At 42.2% G+C, this 22,666-nt stretch overlaps 1 protein-coding gene across 1 annotated transcript in view; it reads left to right on the forward strand.

The window, feature by feature from the left end:
* Window positions 1-469: 469 nt before the first annotated feature.
* The window catches only part of arhgef10lb (Rho guanine nucleotide exchange factor (GEF) 10-like b), a gene marked incomplete at both ends in the record, with an annotated part of 122,953 nt that continues 100,756 nt past the window's right edge, over window positions 470-22,666 (forward strand). The window contains 2 exons of the mRNA XM_080534328.1: window positions 470-869; window positions 11,709-11,924. Of these exons, the coding sequence (XP_080390454.1) occupies window positions 470-869; window positions 11,709-11,924 (616 nt within the window). The remainder of the gene's footprint in view (window positions 870-11,708; window positions 11,925-22,666) is intronic.

Here is a 22,666-nt window from a genome sequence, read left to right on the forward strand (position 1 = left end):
GACAGCTGCACAGCACGTAAAGGCCCCACGGGCACATCTCACGCCCAACTCCAGCAGTTTCCCACAGGCTGTCCCATGGAGAGAGTGGGGATTGACGTGCTAGGGCCGTTTCCTCGCTCAGACAAAGGAAACCGCTACATCCTCACTGCCATGGATTATTTCACAAAGTGGCCGGAGGCGTACTGCCTGCCGGACCAAGAAGCAGAGACAATAGTGGATGCACTGGTGGAGGGGATGTTCAGCAGACTGGGGGTCCCTGAGGTCATTCACACCGACCAAGGCAGGAACTTTGAATCTCGCGTGTTTGCGGCCATGTGCGAAAAGCTTGGCTCCCACAAGACCCGCACCACACCCCTCCACCCACAAAGCGACGGACTAGTTGAAAGATTTAACCGCACGCTGGGAGCAACTGGCCATAGTGACGGCTAAACACCAGCGAGACTGGGACGCGCATGTCCCCCTGGTGTTGATGGCGTACCGGTCTGCGACGCAAGACTCCACCTCCTGCTCCCCCGCACTTCTCATGCTGGGCAGGGAGATTAGGACCCCGGCTGAGATGATGTTGGGCAGACCGCCCGACCCCCCGGCGGACCCCCCGGGGCTGGAATATGCCCGAAAGCTGCAAGATCGACTGGAGTGCGCCCACGAGTTCGCCAGAAAACAACTGCGGAGTGCAGGGGCGAGACAGAAGAGGAACTACGACGTGCACACCAAAGGGCAGCATTTCACGGCCGGGGAGCTGGTCTGGGTTTACAACCCCCAGAGAAAGAAAGGCAGGTGCCCCAAACTAGACAGCAAGTGGATGGGGCCCTGCAGGGTCCTCGAGAGACTGAGCGAAGTCGTGTACAGGGTCCAGCTGCCGCCAAGAGGTAGGAGAGTAGCCCTGCATCGAGATAGACTGGCCCCCTACCGTGGCACGGGCACCCCCCCAGGAGAAGGGGGTGAACGGCGCGGTAACCGGGTTGAGCACCAGACCCCACCCCGCCCCGCCCAACCCCCCCCAATGGACTATCACCCCCCCTCCCCGCCCCACCAAATCCCCCCCCCCGATGGAGTTTCGCCCCCCCGCCCCGCCCAACCCCCCCCCCCAATGGACTATCACCCCCCCTCCCCGCCCCACCAAATCCCCCCCCCATGGAGTGTCGTACCCCCGCCCCTCCCCAACCGATTTCCCCCCCGATGAACTGTCGCCCACCCACCCCCCACCCCCAGGTGGCCCCAGAGGAGAGTAAGGCCCCCAAGGTACCTGAGAGACTTTGAGTGGTCACTCGGGGCGAGTGACTTTGTGGGGGGGAGGTAGTGTAACGGACTGAGTTCTAGTGGGTTAACATTACTGTGGCTTTAAGAGTGGTTGTTGTTGGATGACGTTCATCCGGGGGAGGGAGGGTTCTGGGGCTGAGGGCGGAAGAGGAGGGGTGGAGTGGGAGAGCGCGGGAGAGAGAGATGAGAGTGGTCGAGTGCTGGGTTTTGGTTAAGATTGAGTGTGCTATTGAGAGAGTTATAACTTGTAATCAAGAGAATAAAGCTGGTAATCAAGAACCCTCCGTCTGGTTTGTGACAACGCTACAGTATTAATAAGTACTTCTAATGTTGCAATAACTTTTTTTTTTTTTTTTATACTTTATTGCAGGACTTTACATTACATTTCACAAGTTCATTTCACACACTTTACAAGTTTTCTTCACTTGTTTAAGTTCATCCTGCATCATTTTTTTTATTTTTTTTATTTTTTATAAAGAGAACAAGAAATAAAGAAAATAAAGAATAGAGACTAGAGAGAAAATATAGAAAAAGAAGAGAGAAATTATAGGGATAGACATAGAAAAGTAAGAGACAAAGGGAGGGGGTGGGAGGGGTGGGATCGGGGGGGGGGGGGGGGCTTCCTTCCTACTCATTCATTCGGTCCCATTACTCCAGTTCATAGTGAATTGCTCTTCACGGCCTCCCACTTTGCAAGTAATTCTTTCCATTTCTTTTATCTCTTCAACAGTTTTTTTCCAATTATTAACAGATGGTGGGTTTAAGTCCAACCATTTACGTGTGATTTGCTTTAAAGCCGCGATACGTAGTATGGTGTACAAATATTTATCTCCCTCTCTGTATATATCTAATGGAATAAGACCGAGTATAATATTGACTGGATGTATAGGATTTTGTAAAGTAAATGTATTTTTTATTTTTACTTGAACTGCCTCCCAAAACCTTTTCAATTTAGGGCATGTATAGAAAATGTGTGTGTGATTGGCTTCTCGTTCCGTACATTTCCTCCAGCATTCTGCATTGCCTGTTGGCCTATATTTTGACAACATTTTCGGTGTTAGGAAGATCTTCATATTTATTTTCCAAGCAAATTCTTTCCAGAATTTTGATTGTGTTGTCTTAAATATTCTTTTGCATGCTTCTTTCCAATCGTCATCCGTAATTGTTATTGCTAATTCGTTTTCCCATTTTTCTTTAGTGTTATCTTCTTGTATCTTGATGTCTTGCATGATTTTGTAAATTTTTGAGATTTTTGTCTTTTCACTGTTTCTATTTTTGATCAGATATTCCATTAGTATATGTGATCTTTGTTCCTGTCTCCTCTGCTGTGTTATAAGGTAGCTTCTAATTTGTAAGTACTTAAATGGCTATTACTTATATTAAATGTATTAACTAAGGTTTCAAATGAGTCTATCATGTCATTTGTAACCATCTGTGAGTACACCTGTAGTCCCTTCCTAGCCCATTCTTCTAATATTTTGTCTGTTTTATTAGGTAAAAAGTCTGGGTCACTGGCTATCTCTCTCAAATAAATACATTTGTCATCACATTTATACATTTTACGAATAGTTTTCCAATTTTTGAGGGTATTTTCTATGCATCTGTTATTTCCACTATATTTTTGAATATCCTTTAGACTCAGAAAAGGTAGTGTTCCTATTGATATTGATATTGCTTGTTTTTCTATGTCTTTCCATTTGGTTTGAACCAAGTTATTCATCCATTTCATTATTGTATCTATTTGAGTTGCATGGAAATAGGACTTTAGATCAGGGAAATTAAACCCTCCTTTTTCTCTGGTTTGAGTTAGTATACTAAGTTTTTTCCGTTTACTTTTGTAGTTCCAAATGAAATTTGAGAGCATTGTATTCCATTTTTTGAAGCTACGCTGTGGAATGGGAACTGGTAATGTTTGAAATAAAAACAGAAACTGTGGGAGGATCATCATTTTGACACTTTCTACTCTACTCATTAAGGATTCAGGTGTTATCTTCCATCTATTAAGATCTTCTCGTATTTTATTTTCAAGGGCTTGATAATTGTCGGTGTATAATGTTGTTATATCTCCAGTGAGGTAGATTCCTAAATATTTGATTTTCTTTGCATCCCATTTCAACTTGTATTTTTCCTTAATTTCCGAATCTATCTGTTCTCCAATTGTTAATACTTCACACTTACTTTCATTTAGTTTATAACCAGAGTGTTTACTATATTCTGTAATTGCTTCCATTAGGCTTGGTAAGGATTGGGCTGGTGATGTTAAATAAACAACCACGTCATCTGCATATAATGCCAGTTTGTGCTGTTCCTCTTTTATCGTTATGCCTTTGATGGTATTATTTTTCCTTATACTTTCTGCTAGTCCTTCCATGCATAAATATAACTGCTGAGAGTGGGTCTCCTTGTCTTGTACCTTTATAGATTGGAAATCTTCTGGATATTGTGCCATTTACTTTTACTCTTGACACTGGATTTTATACATTCCTTGAAGCCATTTATTAAAATTCTCATGAAATCCAAAGCTTCTTACAATTTCAAACATGAATGGCCATAGCACTCTGTCAAATGCTTTTTCTGCATCCAGTGTTAAGAGTAGAAGGTTTGCACCATTGTTTTGTGCGTAGTCCATTATATTTAACGTCCTCCTTATATTATCTGACAACAGCCTACCTGGTATAAAACCACATTGGTCGCTGTCTATTATATCTGGCACGATGTCCTTTAACCTATTGGCAATAATGGCTGTTACTATTTTATGGTCCGTATTCAGTAGTGATATTGGCCTGTAAGACGAACATTCAGTAGCGTCCTTACCTTCTTTATGTATAACCGTTATTATAGATGAGTTCCAAGTAGTTGCCCAATTTCCCGTTTGTAATACAAACTTATATGCTTGTAAAAGTAGTGGTATCAATTGTTTTTGAAAAGTTTTATAAAATTCATTAGTATATCCATCATCACCTGGTGTTTTCCCCATTTTAAGATTATTTATTTGTTGTTGTATTTCATTTACTGTGATGTCCTTAATGAGCTGTTCATTTTTTGATCTTGTTACTTGCTTTAAGTTTAACTTATGTAAGAAGTCTTTCATTAGTCCCAGGTCAATGTTTCCTGTGTTTTTATAAAGGTTCTCATAATATTTTACGAATTCTTCAGCTATTTTATCCTTTTCCGTTATTGTTCCAGAGCCTTCTACAGTCTTCAATTTCGAAATGTGTGCTTTTTTAGTCTGTGTCTTAAGTCGATATGCTAGGAGTTTTAAAGACTTAGGTTTGTTGCAATAACTTGTAAGTCGAAGGTGCCTTCCTTTGGCCAAGGTTGTTCAATATCTGCCCAACGAATATTCCATTTGGTTGACATTTTGCTAATTACTTTGACAAGAGGATTCATTTTTTCTACAACAGCCAAGGGAGACAGCGTAGACAATATGCTACTATTTTCACTAATAGTCTTTAACATCTTACTTGAATCTGTCCCCATTTTAAGTTGATTTATTTATAAATGCTTAATATGCTGAAAATATACTATAACATGGGATAAGGTGTACTTTTCTTACAACCCACCTTCTTTATTGCCCTCTTAGCTAAATAAATGTCAGTCCAATTTAACTGTATCAACTGTCCACACAGAACACTACAACTCAGAATAACAGATTTGCCTCTTTTGTATTTCAGTGGTTCTGTATATGTGTATTATTAACTTAAATCCTATCTATGTGTAAGTATTTTATACTTATGTTTTTCTAATTGTTTATGAATAGATGTCACTTAATTACTCATTCAATACTAATCACAGTTCCTGGTCAACACAATTATTAAACCACAAAACCTGGTCACTCCTTAAGCATTCACTGATTTACAAAAAACCTTTTACTGCTTAGTTATCAAAAGCTGTGGAAATGAATTAACTAAAATAAAAGATGCAAATTACAACTATTGATTACACCCTGTGAAATCAATCAACTGTTATGTGAAAGGAATGATTATTCAGAATGTTTTCATTAGATAGTCACAGACATTGATCAAACCTGTGGAATTAATCAACTGTTATATGAAACATAGTAATGCAATATTCAACAGTCATTTACAAACATCAGTTTATGAATGCTGGAATGAAGGATTATTTAATCAACATTCTAAGCAAGCACAGTCACAGAAAAAACAGCCGTTTTATTGGAGTGTTATAAATGTCCTGCTGTGTTTCGGCCTACAGAGGGAGCCAAACAGCCGGCTCGCGCACAAATTGCCTCTATTCTTTGAATCTTACCTAAACTCACAATCTATTATTTTACTTTTAACAAACAATGTTTAAACTTTCGTGATTCAGCGATCACAACTTTATCGCAGGGAGGGGTTGAAGGAGAAAGTTGGATGTAATTGAAAGAAAGGGTATACACTTTGAATACAGTGAGCTTCGCTCTCTCTCTGTGTGTGGAATGTGCCTTCGAATAGGATGCGCTTCGCGCCTTCAATGCGCATGCGCACACTTCTACTCGGGCCCGTGAATGAATGTTAACAAATATCTTTTAACTATTTAAATACCCCAATGATCAATCCACTTTATCTCTATCTTTATAAATACTACAATCTATGTGAATGGATTTATCCTTATCTGTAAGAGATGAGAAATGAAATCAATCAAATGCAGCTTCCCTTTTTACCGGAGCTTGTCTGTATGTTTGAATGAATGCGTGTATGTGTGTACGAGCGCGGACGCGCGTGTGTGTGTGAACGCGCGTGTATTTGAAAATGAACAGAGAGGAGAGAAAAGAGGGGGCAGAAGGCAGAGGGGGTCTAGTTAACAATCCTTTGTCTTACCTCCTCTGAAGAAAACCGCGGCCTGGAATGGCTTTAATCAATCACTTTAACACGACATTGCTTTTTACAATAATGTTATTTTCACGACACAGCAATTTCAAGATTATCTTTCAATGTAGTTAAACAATTAGTTACCAAATTAAATCTCATTCAAATATTCTACAATGCATTTGCTTTTCACGTTTTTCTCTTCCAAGAGAAGTTAAAGGCCTCTGTGTGTCCGCGTCTCTGCGCGTGTCTTTTCTCCGGACAAAGGATAATGGGGTCTAAGAATGGATTCTATGACACAGTTCTGAAGAATTGATTTCTTAATCTACTTCAAATAATGCTCTTACTTACAAAACAGACTTCATAATCCAGTTACACTTTATCAAATTAGGAATTCATATTCCATAAACACTAACACAATAATACACTCATCAGACTCTTTTCTGATCTAAAACACTTATATCAGCCCACTGGGAAAACGTCTTCTCCACAATTTTATACTGATAGCTCGTTCCCAAAACGAGCACTGCAACAATTCATTCTCTGTTGCACAACATACACGATACTTCACAATACCGTACAAATCAAATCACTATATTTACAAATACGGGTTTCCTAACCCGGCTCTCATCACCAGCTATTATGAAAGATTATAAAAGATTATTGTTTCTATTCCCAACAAGTTTACTTAACAAGGTCTTTTTAGAATATAACTTAATTATCTGAAAACCACAGTTTACCTTCGCATTCTCTATTACCACTGGCCTAGCGGAAATCAACAGGGGTTTCTCTCTGAGAACTTACCTATTGTTTGTAGAGACGGACTGATGGAGTTGGGTAGCAGACAATCTGGTTATTGTTTTCTCCTGGCTGGCTCGCCATTGAATGTTGTTTATTAAGCTACTTGTTGGATACTAAAATGAAGAATATAATTCTGAGTAGGTTAAGACTATTTATTGAAACACAGGTACAAAAATGTTGAGCTGGATTCTGGTCTGGTCGATTGAGAGAGAGAGAAGAGAGAGAGAGAGAGAGAGAGAGAGAGAGAGAGAGAGAGAGAGAGAGAGAGAGAGAGGAGCTGCGTGGTCAAGATGAGAGAGAAGAGAAGAGAAGACAAGAGAGAGAGAGAGAGAGAGAGAGAGAGAGAGAGAGAGAGGAGTTGCGTGGTCAAGATGAGAGAGAAGAGAAGAGAAGACAAGAGAGCTCCCCTTGGGCCCACTCCCTTACTTATAAACAATAGTATGCAAATACAGTCACAAACAATGGCCTATCACCTTCACTGTATAGATGGTTGAGGTGTGAAGAGTAGGAGACCCCAATATGATGTCACCTGGCCTAAAAGTCATTCCAGGTTAAAGTTCAAGTCAGATTAACAGGAAGTCATTCTAACAATGCCCATATAAGGACAACACTTCCTGAGGCAAAAACATATGGCCCTTGAGACAAAGGATGTGTTTACAAGGTGTCATAACCCCCCCCTGTCAGGAGACATCCCTTCATAGCATACAGGCCCATACCATGTGTGTGTAAAATATACTACACACGAGGTGAGGTCCTCGGGACTAAAGTAAAGCACTCAGGTTCGTGTATGAGGGAGGGAGACATGAAACCAGGTAAACACAGAGAAGATTAAAGGTAAACACAGAGAAGATTGTTAAATACTTTATTTAACATATAAAGTTATATTTAAAAAGATTTACTCTATTTACAATACAAAACAAACAAAACACGAGGGTAGGACGACTGGCAGTAGAGAGGGATACTATTACCCCGATGGACAGGTACACCAGTGAATCTGTGACATGGACACACACACACCACAAAGACACGGCAGACTGTGGGCTAAGTGTTCCCCAGTGATTAATCACACCAAACACGACACGCACACACAACATGCAGTGTAAGGAGACTAAACCCGGGAACCCTGACTACCCTCTCCACGCCGGCGCCCCCCACTCAATTCAAAGAACAGAAAAACACTAACAATGAAGGGACTAATATATAAAAACGACCAGTTAATACACATCCACCAATAAATAACACGTCAGGTTTAGCTCATCCGCTATACACAACTACAATATGGTTTGTTTTCCTTATGCTAAACATTGGATATGAGCGAAACAGCAGCTAGCACTCCTGAGTCCACGGCAGCTATCGGCTAGCCCGCTGTATTGGTACCGCACCGGTCAGGCTAGACCCTCACTCTCCCTTCCTAGTACGCTAGCACCACTGGGCAATCACTCCGATCTACACCACCTATATATACACCCTGAGATGCCTCTGGAAGGAACACAACAAGCAGGAGATACTGGTGGCCTTCTACCGCGGCGCAGTGGAGAGCATCCTCACCTACGGCATCTGCAACTGGTTCTCCAGCTGCACAACAGCGGAGAGAAATGCGCTACAGAGAGTAGTGAGAACAGCACAGAAGATCACCGGCGCCCCCCTCCCCTCTCTGGAAGAGCTGTACAACACACGCTGTCTCAGGAAGGCCTCAAAGATCTCCAGGGACCCGACCCACCCTGGGCACGTACACTTTACCAGGCTGCCCTCGAAAAGGAGGTACAGGACCCCGGCCGCTAAGACAAACAGACTGAAGAACTGCTTCTACCACAGGGCCGTCCAGGCCCTGAACACAGCAAAGACCTAAGTTCTGGGCCCTGGACAGTCTGGACGGATTGTATGGCAGCTGCTGGACTGAAAAAATCAGGTGTACATGTACATTTCAAGCCTGCAAACTGTGACACTTTAAATAACGTGAAAAAATACTATTGTGCAATATGACAACCCTAGTTGACTATCTGTGCAGTATAGTACAGTGGATTGTGTACATAGCCTTTATTTATGTAAACCAGCTCCTTACCTTCTTGTGATTTTTTTCTTTTTCTAAAAGTGTTTTTTTTCCCCTTTCCTAACACCAGAGGAGCCACCCCTCCTAAATTTCGTTGTTTGGTACCTGTACTGTAGCAATGACAATAAAGTCCATTCATTCATTCACACCTGTGTAAACTTCAGAGCTCCAGAGGGGATAAACCAACTCTCAGACGGATATGCCCACAGTGCATGTTCCTGGTTCTTAAAGGCCCATATCCACCCCAACTTCCCCTCTAAAGTCCCGCCTTGAATGACACTAAGGCCCTGTCCACACCTATACGTTTTTTTGATAAACGTTTTTCGTATATAAAAATATTACCGTCCACACCAGCATGTTTAAACGCAATATAAACGCTGGCATTGAGCATTCCACACCAGTAGTCGGCGATATAATATTATCCCCATAGCCTCGCTGGCCAATCAGACGCCTCTGTCTCTCAATGTTCTCGATCATTAACTGTGCATTTATCTGTAAACAGGTTAAAAGTCCAGTTAACAGTGAAAGAACTAGAAGCACTTTGTTCACATCCATTTTCCTCGCTTGTGTAGCCTAGAACACCGTTGCCTGTTGTAAACAAAGTAGTTACTGGTGCTAGGATATGACGTTGGAGGGAACAGCAAACAGCTGCAGTGCGCATGATCATAGAAATCTATGCGCATGATGACGTGACGAATACAAAAAGCTCTGTCTATCTCGTCCTCACGTCAAAAATATACGGCGAATATACAGCGTTTTTAAACATCTTCACTCTGGCAGGCGTTTTTAAACATCTTCGTTTTCAGGGGGCAAAAACTCGTTTGCGTCTGGACGAACCCCCCAAAACGAATATAAAAATCCACGTTTATCAAAAAAACGTATAGGTGTGGACAGGGCCTAATTGGCTACAGGTGGTACCTGTTACACTCAGGTAACAAAATTGCAGGGCTGACATGTTTAAATTGATAAATAATAATAATAATAATAATAATAATAATTCAAGATTCATGATTTTATATTGCCATGTGTGCCAAAAGTTTATTACATCCCATTACAAGTACAAGAGAGTAAAATTCATGGCAATGGAAAAAAATTAGGCAAGATACAATTGAGCAATACAATAATAATGGTAAAAAATTATAATGTTGTGTCCGTGTGTATGCATTTATCATTATAGTCCATAAAGCATCTAGTGGGACTTCGGTGTAGTTCCTTCCCATCCCATCTGGGCATCAAAGCTGTAATAAAAAAAGAAGACAGTACATTTAAAATGATTGCCCACTATTACCAACACCACTTTTATGAAATAGCCTACTACTATCTTCATAAAATATAATTGGTTTTACAATGACAATGACAAATACCTGAAGTGCTGTTGACTCTCATCAAGGTGTCATCTCTCAGAACCTCTCACCCAAATTTCAGGTCAGAGGTGTGGACACTTCTCTAGTGTAGGTTTTCCATAGACTCACAGTGTACTGTATTACAGAAGTAGGCTAGTGAAATCATTTTAATTCACAGTATTATTCTACAGCAAATCTACATATCAATGAATTAATCATTATTTTTGATTCCACATAACATTACCGTTCATTACAAAAGCATTTACTTTTTTAATAATCTATTATATCTCTAACAAAGCTAGCTAGCTAGCTAGCTAACAAGCTAATACTTGTTTGGCTAGCTGGTACACACAAACACACTAAAATGGTGCATGAAACATACTGTACAGTATGTTGCATGTTTAGTAGGTCTGCAACAAATGTATTTATTCATTATGTTTTATCTTTGACAATGTATTTCTTCCTCCCACCATCTCCTATTAGTTTTGTAGAGGGGTGGCATAATTGTGGTGAGCAGTTTCAGTGGTCTGATAACTGATGCTAACAAAGGCGCTATCTACCTTACTCACAAAACAACAAATAACTTTTTGGCTATCCTAAGTAAACAACACAAAATCCTAGTTAACACATGTAACTCACTAACATTTACCCAAGAACACAGCAGAAGGTCTGTCTGCAGACGACTGTCCCATGAATAGTGAACTGATATGGAGATCAATGTCTGAAATTCCGTTGTCATCTGTCATCGTCAGATTCGGACCATTATGTATAGTCCAATATGAAGGAGTTCATTAATTGCCCACTGTCGATATTTCTGCCTGCTTTAGAAATTATGTTGATAGCATTAGCTTCAGCATCCATCTTGTAAACTTGTAAACAAACAGGTCCACACGCACATGGCTCCTTACATACAGCTGGGGTGGGCGTGGCTACGTGTACACACTGCCACACTAATACCCCCCACCCGACTTTGCTAACTAAATGTAGGTATTTAGTGAATGTAAAACTGTTAGATATGATATCGAGTGGGTTCTTCATCGCTTCAATTTTCATCCTATGCCAAAAACCGGAAAACACATTTTTTTCATTTGTTTGGCTCGATTGCAAGCTTTCACAATTGCTGAGATGCGGACCTTTTAATGAAACCTTGTCACATATGTCTATAAATTCTATTATTATTATTATTATTACTATGATTATTACTATTATCATCATTAATATTGTAATTATTATAACTACTACTACTATTATTATGATTATTATGATTATTACTATTATCATCATTAATATTGTCATTATTATTATTATTATTATTATTACTACTACTACTACTATTATTATTATTATTATTATTATTATTATTATTATTATTATTATTATTATGATGACTAGTGTGTACTAGTTGACTGATTACACCTGTCACTTAACTTTCTGCCCTTATGTCTTCAGGGTCCTTCTCTAACGGGGCCTCCCACAGGGTGGAGGATGAGGAAGAGGAAGAGGAGGGTGACAGTTTTGAGTTTGACGACAGTGACGAAGAGCATAAGAAGTCGGCAAACTCAGCAGTGAGCGACAAGGGCTTTTGCGCTCCTGTGATGGAACCTGCACTGAACTCTAACAACTCAAACACAAACCAGACATCTCAAAGGAATACAATGGACCCTGGTGCCACCCCAGACCCAGCAGTAAAGCTGGGCTCCATGACAAAACAGTCCCAAATCAACGGACGGCCCCCTGCTGGACAGGATGACCCAAACATACAGTCACCCTATTATTCTACTTGCCCAGGTAGTCTGAACTAACCTAGCTAAAACGTCTAAACTACTATTTAGCCCATTTATAGCGAGCTAAACGACTTAATAGTGTGGACACCATGCTTTCAAGATGTAGCCTGTAAATAAAAATGTTTAGTTGACATTGCACACCAAAGTGAATACACTTTGCAAATGTTTTTTCACAACTGAAAATAAATCATGTAAAAATGTATGTTTTGTTTTCAACAGAAATGGTGGTCAGGGAATCTCCAGAGGGGTAGGTTATTATGATTTTTAATCAAATCACTTATCGTTAAAGGTTCTGTTTCCGCTTACAGTGAGACCCTAGAAAGTGGTTGTCAACAGATGGGTTGGTTTTAACAAATGGAACTGCCATTAACTTGTTTAAATTCCATTCTTCCATTCTTCCACTGCCTCCAGATGGCCAGATTACTATAGCATTTGAATGATTCAGTAGCACTTACATTTGCCAATGTGGCGGATTGTAACGTGAAGTGTACATAGTAGACCAGAGTGTGTCCAGAGACCAGATGTCCAGAGTCTCCCAGTCAAATGCCCACTTTCAATTCAATTTACTTTTAATTCAATTTAAAGGGCTTTATTGGTATGGGAAACATACGTTTATATTGCCAAAGCAAGTGTGAAGATAAAAACAAAAACTAAAAAGAAGGTCATGTACGACTAGAATAACAAAATAATTAAACAGAGCTGTGTACCAGTATATGTATAGTATACAGGTAAATAAAGATAACTTAAAATAGGAATAGAAGGTGTAGACATTGCAGTTTAAAAATATGAATACAAATAAATGAGAAGTGTGTAAACATTATGTACAGAGATCCGCATGGTGCAGATAGGTCAGATACTTATTTACAGTCTTTATGGTGGCTCTCTCACTGAGTGGCAGGCTAGTCTTTTGCTCACCAGGTAAAACGGTGGACTGCTGACAAAACGGTTGCGGATTCGATCCCTTCCTGTCACATCAGAACCAATCCATGTGTACCAACAGACACAACCAATCCATGTGTACCAACAGGCACAACCAATCCATGTGTACCAACAGACACAATGTGGGCAGGAACAATGACTAAAGGCGGCACCTTCAGAACATCTAAACCAATTTATTGTGGATTATAAGGATATAGATAAACTCATTAACGTAAATGCATATTCTGTCATGGCATCAATGTTTCTTCCTGAACTATGACTCTGAGAATGAGTGTTATTTAAACAGTTGTGGGTGATCTCATATATGACTGGAGATCATTTACTCTGAGAAGAATCTGCTCGATGTTGCTGTTCAATGTCGCTGTTGAATCATTTACTGCTTGAATGACATCAAATGTCAGTGTCTTAGATGCTCTGACCTCTCGTAAAAGAATGACATCATCACACACTAGGAGGCCACTTTCCTTCATATCTGTCAGGGCAGCCACCATTGGTCTGGTGAAACGGTCTGCATGTCGGCAATTCTCTTTTTTCCTAAACACTAAATCCTTTGAATAGGATTCAGAATGTTTTGTTCAAAAGCAAGGACTGTGTGATCTATTTACCTGTAGTTATGTGTTTTTAGCATGTTGATGTTCTATCAGCATGTTGTGATGTGCTAAACATGCAGTTAGATGTTCATAGCGATGTTCCTTCTTAGCTGCTAGATAGCTGCCAACACGATGGAATCAAACGCGCGTGTTTTGATTCAGAACGAGTTTCTCCGGTATTTAGTTTGAGGTGTACCAACATTCAAATATGCATATCTTCTTCAAATATTTTCTGATTTCAATGTATGACACATCATTTGAAAGCTTACAATTTGCATTTTCAAAAACTGAAAAATGACCTGCCCTACTTGGGGACTTTTTCACCAGACCCTGGCACATTTGCATCCTCTGTTGATTTGAACTATCTGTCTGTAAGCAGAAAGTCACCTCGTTCTGTGACCGCTAGTTTACCTTTACTGGACCATGATCGTAATCGACCATAATCGACCATAATCATAATTTCTTTTCAATGTTTCAGCCGTTCCACTTCTTCTGAGCTGGCAGTGTCACAGCAGAAAGAGGGCTACTGGACAAGAAACAGCATCTATGAAGGTAAGGGACACTCAGTAAGCTTACGGGTCAATGCTTGTCTCAAGACACTCACTGGGCCCTATTATGCACTTCTTAACTTGCCGTCCTAAGTCTTAATTAAGACGCACCGCCAGGTTAAGACCTACCGCCACCCTTATTATGCGCTTCATACGCGCTACTGCTATTATGCAGGTGTCGCTAGGCGCCCACACATAAGACGTAAGACTCCCGTGCATATATTACTCATTGTGGGAGTGTTCATATGTTAATGAAGTGCGCTAGGCGCCCCTGCTATTATGCGATCTGACTTTGCGCCTAGTGCTAAGAAGTGGTTTGAAAAGTTCTTAGGCGCTAGACGTCATGCACGTTTTGAAACACGAGCGCGCCTCCGCGGTTTGCGCATGCGCGCCGACCGACTTCTTAAGAAGTGGGTCAGCGCGCATGCGCAAACCGCGGAGGCGCGCTCGTGTTTCAAAACGTGCATGAAGTCTAGCGCCTATGAACTGCATAATAGCATAGCGCTTATGACTTAACGCAGCCGGTTCTTAAAGGGAATGGCACCTGACACGCTGATTGGGTTGATTGAGAAGACGCCCAAAACACACCCATGACTAATTTCTGGGCTTAGCGCCGGGTCTTGGGCGCCCACTACCGCACGCATAATAGCAAAGTGGCCTTGACCACGCCTCCACGTCTTAAGTTTAGATCTACCGCCTCGTCTTATTGCTTAAGACTTATGAAGTGCATAATAGGGCCCACTGTGTCACGTTCATGTGTATAGTATGCTTTTATTCAAACATTTACCTCGTTTTTGTCAAAAAGTTTCCTTGCATTATAGCATTGAAATAATTGAGGCTGTGTGCCATTCACATTATGTCTATCTCTTCAGGCTACACCTTAACTGTCCCTCCTGAGACATCTACTACAGCCCTGTACTGTTTCCCCAGTGTAATAATAATAATAATAATTATTTTTTTTTTTTTTAAAATGTCCTTCTTCTAGCATGATGACTGCCAACTGCCAATGGCCCCAGGCCTGAGCATAGATTACTTTTTCCTGCTATGACTGGTCGATAGATGATTCACTTACTTACTGTAAGGCGCTTTGGATAAAGGTGTCTGCTAAATGCCCAAAATGTCAATGTAATGTACAGTATAATGGCCCACATCTAGCACTGTCTCTGTCATATTGCAATCTTCAGATGGGAGTTCTGGGAGTGAGTGCTACTACACCCCAGTCTTAAAGAAGGCTGACCGCTCAGCTGCTCAGGCAGGTCTATGGTGTCCTTCCTCTTACCACCGTACCGATAACACCCCGAATAGTCTTCAGAACGGACTCTATTCCTTGTGTCCTCTCTCCTCGCTTCCTTCCAAAAAGAATGATTGGAAATGATCTTAGGGAAGGAACCGTAGATATTCTTAGATGAAGGAAGGAAGCAAGGAAAGAGAGGACACAAGGGATACAGGAAATACTATTGGGACACAATCACTGAGTCAAAGCACAATCATGTCCCATCAGGACTTTGAGACCAGCCCAGAACAGAACAAATGAAACCCAAACACATGCTGTTGTCAATCAAATTCAAACACATGCTGTTGTCAATCAAATTCAAATACATGCTGCTGTCAATCAATTGCAAACAAATCAAAGTCAGACTATTCGTTGAGAAGAAATCTCAGTTGCTCTAAAACAGAGACATCTATGTGGCGTGGAGACAGATTTGTGCATGGAGCAGAATAGACTTGGCCCTATCACTATCACGCTTCCAACTGTATCAGAGATGATATGAGCTTTGTGCATGTGTGTATGTGTTTGTGTGTGTGTGTGTGTGTGTGTGTGTGCTATCTCAGTTGTGTATGTGTCCTCACAGCAGTGTGTGTACATTTGTTCAGTTCAGGCACCGTGTCGAGCCAAGGAGTGGTTCAGTGTGGTTTCAGAGCTCACTCTGCGACTGCATAAAGGTATACAATAACCCCCCCCCCCCCCCCCCCCCAGACTAGTCTTGGCTACCTGTGTTTGACCACCAGTCTTAGCAGCCCCATCCTCTTCTCCCATACCTCTGCCTCAAACCTACCCAGCATTGCAAAATTCAGGTAACTTATCATTGTGAGTGAGGAAAGAAAATCAATAATGTTTTGAAAATGAAAAACCGAGAACACCTGTTTGTCTATACCTCCTTGCTATGGCTCTTCCTAACATTTCCGAAATGCTAAAATGTCTTCAACAAGTTAAGAGCCCATGATAATTATAGTTCAAACTTGTTTTGGCATGTATAACATCGAGCACTCTGTTGAACAGGTTCACTACAAACTGAACGAATAGAGAGGGACAAAACTGCTCAGGACTGCCACCCAGTGGCCTAGGGAGGCATACAAAAAAAACAGTTGAATGGCTGAGACTAGACTAGAGTGAAAAGTACAGTTGATGGGACAACATCATCCCAGTTAAGTCACTCCACACATGTTGGTCTATTAACTGAGTGGCCAGAAGAAATCAGTGAATGAAACACATGTATTTACATTTTTAATTCTGTTTGCAACAATCAAATCAAATCAAATCAAGTTTTATTTGTATAGCGCATTTCTCACGAGATGCGACTCAATGCGCTTTACATAATGACAGAGCCGCAAGCAGGCAAAAGTAAAAAACCTGTACACTGTGTAGCCAGGAAAATTCCCTTGCAGCCCTCTACTCATAGAGCGACTACTACCAGTTTGCCTACCAGCACACAGCAGCGGACCGGGGGGCCCCCCGCCACCCCACACACCCGGCCCAGCCAACCAAGCACAGACCATAATAGCCCCACACCAGGCTAGCCAAGCAGTTGCCCCAGCGGCGGGACAGGCCAAGCACGCGGGGTGGCCGGGGGCCCCCAAGGAGAGGCCCGAGGACCACCGGCGCATAGCAAGCAAGCAAGGGCGAAAAACCTGTACACCATGTATCCAGGAAAAGTTCCCTGCATATTATCAGCGTACACACTATCCATAAATGTAAAGTTATTTCCGCACCGTTCTGCATCCAGATCCTGGTACTGGCACTGGTACAGCCTGGTACTTCAGCTCCCAGGTACTCTTTCCTGCCAACAGAGAATCTCAAGCGCAGTTATGATGCAACAACACAACAACAATAACAACAATACAACCTGGTGGTGGTCCAGGTACAGCCTGGTGCTGGTCCTGGTGCTACTGGCAGCTATCAGTGCCCCATCAGCACCCAGTTTTAGACAACCTCAGACTCTCAGGTACACTGTAAAAAATTGGCCGTAAATTTTACAGTAAAATGCAGGCAGCAGTGCGACCAGTTGAATACTGTACTTTTACGGTATTTCTTATTCTTACTGTAATATTGAAATACAGTAAAATACAAATTTAATAGATTTTACGGTAAAATACAGGCAGCAGTGCGACCAGTTGAATACTGTACTTTTACAGGATTTCAACATCTTACTGTAATATCAAAATACAGTAACATACTGGGCTTTATCATTTTAGAGTAACTTACTGTCAGCGTCATGACTGTTATTTTACGGTATTTTGCTGCCCATAAATTACAGTAATTTTGGAGTTACAGTAACAATAAAAGACAGCTAAATGCTGTATCCACTTAGTACATTTACAGTGCATTACTGGCAGTAGGCTTGAATGAAAAACTTGTACTGAACAGCAGAGAAGAGTCAAGAGAAGCACAACTACATTTTAACCTATTTATTTTACATGTAATCAAATGTACACAAATAATTTGAACTTGACTGACAAATAACATAAATGCCATCACTTGCCACACCATGTGGTATATGCAAAACAAATAAGAAATGCTGGAGAGAATAGGCTAGGTGCACCAGCTCCTCTACTTCTTGAAAGGAAGTGGGCATCTTTACTTCCTGTCTCATACTATTGGATTAAGTGATTAATCAGGTGTGTGGCACACCCAGCGCACACCTGATTAATCACTACCAATACCAATAGTATAGGACAGGAAGTAAAGATGCCCACTTCCTTTCAGGAAATAGAGGAGCTGGTGCACCTAGCCTATTTGAAGGACATACAGCATTTTTTTTTTTTTTTTGAAATAAAATTAGGATTAAACCGAAAAAAATGTGCAGAGAAAGAATAGAGTAAATTATAACAATCGTATAGAGTGTAGAAGGTCTAGTTGCCTTAGATGGAGCACACATGTTGGCATGCAAGACTCACAGGTCAAAAGTCTCTCAGCAGGAGGTTCATGGAGGGGGGGTCTGCAGCGATGGGGGAGGGGTCTTGGAGCGATGGGGGAAGGGTCTTGGAGGGGGGGCCTGCAGCGATGGGGGAGGGGTCTTGGAGCGATGGGGGAAGGGTCTTGGAGGGGGGGCCTGCAGCGATGGGGGAGGGTCTTGGAGCGATGGGGGAAGGGTCTTGGAGGGGGGGCCTGCAGCGATGGGGGAGGGTCTTGGAGCGATGGGGGAAGGGTCTTGGAGGGGGGGCCTGCAGCGATGGGGGAGGGTCTTGGAACCTCTGGACATACAGTGGCGCACATTGGCATACGGGTCGAAAGTCTTTCTCAGCAGGACCCTACAGAGTAGAAAAATAGCTGTTAAGGCAAAGTGACATTTTGGCACCTAGGCCATTTCCACCAATTGATAAGAAATGCAACAGCATTACAGGCATAAGGCACTGGTCGGGTGAATACATGGTGATGGCTACAATCTTACAGAAAGGGAAGAGTTCTGTAATTCCCATCCATTAGTATAGTGGTCTGACATTGGGTGGATTGTGATGTGCATTCAGGTACCTTTTAAAGTAATCTTGCTCTTCTCCAGACTCCTTGGCATCTGGGGATAAAAAATCATTAGTTGTGGCACTTTTACGTCCCCTTCTGTTGAAAATGAGAACTACAGAATGCAAATAATAAAATACTGAGTGCATACTGTTTTCAATAAAAATAACAGGACAATATAAATAAAATATGAAATTACCTGATTTAGTCACCATTGTTCCCCAGGTTGTACTGGAAGTCTGTAAACCTCCTGAGAAGAGTGGACACGTGTGGGTTGACCATTACTGGCTTCTTATGCACTACTCGTCCGGTCCTCTTTGAAGTCACTTTCCCCTTGCTGGCCTTCGTACCCCTGTCAGGATTTATGCCAATGAAGCGCCTGAAAGATTAAACAAAGATAACACATTGCTTAGGAGAGAGACGCTAGCGGATGTTTAAATAAATAAACATCAGGTTTTGTTTACATCAGTTCCATAAACGCGTTTGAAAGAACAACCTCCTTTAATTGAAAAATGCCCAGTCACTGAAAAATGACCAGGCGTAGACACACGGCAATGACCAAAGTCAATGGTACTGTCACTTTTAAAATCTCACCCCTATTGGAATTAAGAGGTCACCATAAAAGTAAAACATTTGAGTGATGTAGTGTATTTGTTTTCAAGTTAGTGTGACTGACCTCTGAATGAATTCAAGAGTGGCTGCAGCCTCTTCTTGATAGGCAAGGTTGAAGACATAGTATGTTGAGAAGAGCGCTGCGAGGCCAGATAACAGGGTTGGTTGTTGGCCTTCGCAAATCACCTGTCCTTCGATGCTCAACAGCCACGGCCCATCCAGAGTGTCATCTAAAGGCATATGAGGGAAGTGAGTGAGCGAGTGAGTATGATTATGTGAATGAGAGTGAGCGAGCAAGCATGACACATACCTCGAATGATCAGCCGAGGACTCCCAGAGAGCGGAAGAGTTGACTCGACATCCACAGCAGTAGTAGACCTCTGCAGGACACACAAATGAGTGACTGAATGATTGACTGAGTGAGCACATGTGAGTGTAACTACACTGGCTGTGTTATAGAAATACTTACGTCTGCATGGAGTAGCAGTCCCTCCTCCCCCTCTCGAAAGTGGGCCATCAGTAGCCTGAGGACCATGGACACCATCCCATCTCCGGTCTTCCTAAGCACTTCTTTCACTTGGTTGTTGGTTGGTGAATTTTTGAAAAAGTCAATTAAGACTTGCCCGCTTTCTTGCAGCGCCTGTGCAAGGACATTGCCAACATGGATGTCGGTCAGCATTTGAAAGTGATCAATGATGCCTTTTTGAGTGCAAAGTAAAGGCCACTTGGCTTTGATTGTTCCAAAGGAAGGGGCTGGTGAGGTGTTCAAGCAGCAGCGCTGCAGGTAGTAAGTCTCCTTCATTAACTTGGACACTTCTTGTCGATCGATGGCTGAAGCTCCTTCTTGGTGTAACCAGGGAGTAGCTGAAAAGGACTGTATACTTTAGGAAAGGGCTGGTTATCTAACTAAGGGAGCTAAATAGGCAGTATAGGAGGATACAGGCAGGGGGCGACAGCAAACCGTTAGACTAGCAGTTAAGGTCGTTAGCATTAGCAAGGGAACTAGCATTAGCATTAGCCTTCAAACAACTAGCATTAGCATTAGCGCTACAAACAACTAGCATTAGCATTGAAGCTACAAACAACTAGCATTAGCATTGAAGCTACAAACAACTAACACACGGTATTACAGATGAACAACACATTTATTACACGACGGTTGTATACATCCCCATATATACATTCCCACCCGGCCGGCCACACACACTCTCAATCACTCACTGATAGTCCCTGGCCTGAACAGGCTTATAGTCCAGTGGCGTGGTGCGCGTTGAGGCCTGGTCGAATGGCATGTGCGTGGTCCGCGTAGAAGCTCCGCGGGAGTCTGTGTTCGCTCGTGGAGACGACGATTAATGTCCAGCTGGCGTCCCGCTTGGTCCAACGTTGAACAGCCGGCCGCTGGCAAGGCGGTCCAACGGGAACACAACTAACAGGCTACAGTGGCTCACTCAAGAATCGCTTTCCTGGCGTCTTCAGTTGCTGCACGGGGTGCGCGCTGCTGAATCCGCCATCTTAGATCGGCTTCGTTGCTTCTCTCGTTCTACTTCTCTCTCTCGTTCGGCTTCTCTACACACACTCTGACTGACTCCGCCCTTCCGTCTCTTATATACCACCACCGAACGTAGCATCCGGGTACCCACAATGCATAGCTTTCCACTGTATTTTACTGTAAGGTGAAGAAACGGTTAATTACAGTGAGATTCCGCTGTAAATTTACAGCAATTTTTTACAGTGTAGGGTGTTCCACAGTCTAGGAGCATATATGATAAAAGCAGATCCTCCAAATCTCTTTGTCCTGGCTTCTGGTACTATCGGAAATTCAGTGCCACTAGACCTTAGGGGTCTAGCCGGTGTGTATCTTATGAGCATGTCCACCATGTATTTGGGTGCATGGCAGTGGAGTGATTTATAGACTAATAAAAGAGTATTAGGGCCCTATTATGCACTTCTTAACTTGCCGTCTTAAGTGTTAATTAAGACCTACCGCCACCCTTATTATGCGCTTCATACGCGCTACTGCTATTATGCAGGTGTCAATAGGCGCCCACACATAAGACGTAAAACTCCCGTGCATATATTGATCATTGTGGGAGTGTTCATATGTTAATGAAGTGCACTAGGCGCCCCTGCTATTATGCGATCTGACTTTGCTCCTATCGCTAAGAAGTGGTTTGAAAAGTTCTTAAGTTTAGACTTCATGCACGTTTTGAAACACGAGCGCGCCTCCGCGGTTTGCGCATGCATGTGGGCACACATGAGCACGCACGTGGCTCCACGGCAAGACGTCAATTACGGTCACAGTATAAATGCTTTATTTCAGAAGGGAGAGGCAGAGAAGCGCGCTGACCTCCTTCTTAGGACTTCCATAATAGCATAGCGCTAATGACTTAACGCAGCCGGTTCTTAAAGGGAATGGCACCTGGCACGCTGATTGGGTTGATTGAGAAGACGCCCAAAACACACCCATGACTAATTTCTTTGCTTAGCGCCTTAGGTGCCCACTACAGCACGCATAATAGCAAAGTGGCCTTGACCACGCCTCCACGTCTTAAGTTTAGATCTACCGCCTCGTCTTATTGATGAAGTGCATAATAGGGCCCTTAAAGTCTATTCTATAACTGACAGGGAGCCAGTGCAGTGATCTCAGGACCGGTGTGATGTGTGCTCTTCGTTTGGTCCTAGTAAGGACACGTGCAGCAGCATTCTGAACCATTTGCAGTCTACTAATCACTTCAACAATGAATTCAAGTGATACAGCAACAAAAAGGGTCTGTTGTGTGTTTCTTTGGTTTTACTACACAATGTAGTCAAGTGTAATCAAGTTTAGAGCAAATACAGCACATGCATTGCGGTTTCCTTAACGTATACTGTATCATGTTATGGGTATGCTTGTCACAGGCAGGGACTGGGGAGTTTGTCAGGATCAAGAGACATTTCAGAAATGTGTTAGTTGAGTAAAGTTGGTAGCGACAGACTAATCAAAACAGTGTGTAATTGATTCCTATTCAAATCAGGAACCCTACAAGACAAAGATATGAATTCCAAAACGACATACATTCTACATCATCCTTGCACTCAGAAGCACTTAACATTTTGAGTAACTTGTTTAAAGACATATTTGCATTTGAGCTAATAGAGCCACAGCAAGGTGGGTGTAGACTTTTGCAAAGAGGTCTCTGTTTTTCATTACTAATAAATG

The sequence above is a fragment of the Nansenia antarctica genome (assembly GCF_963989245.1).
Source record: "Nansenia antarctica genome assembly, chromosome: 6".
In the NCBI taxonomy this organism is placed as follows: domain Eukaryota; kingdom Metazoa; phylum Chordata; class Actinopteri; order Argentiniformes; family Microstomatidae; genus Nansenia; species Nansenia antarctica.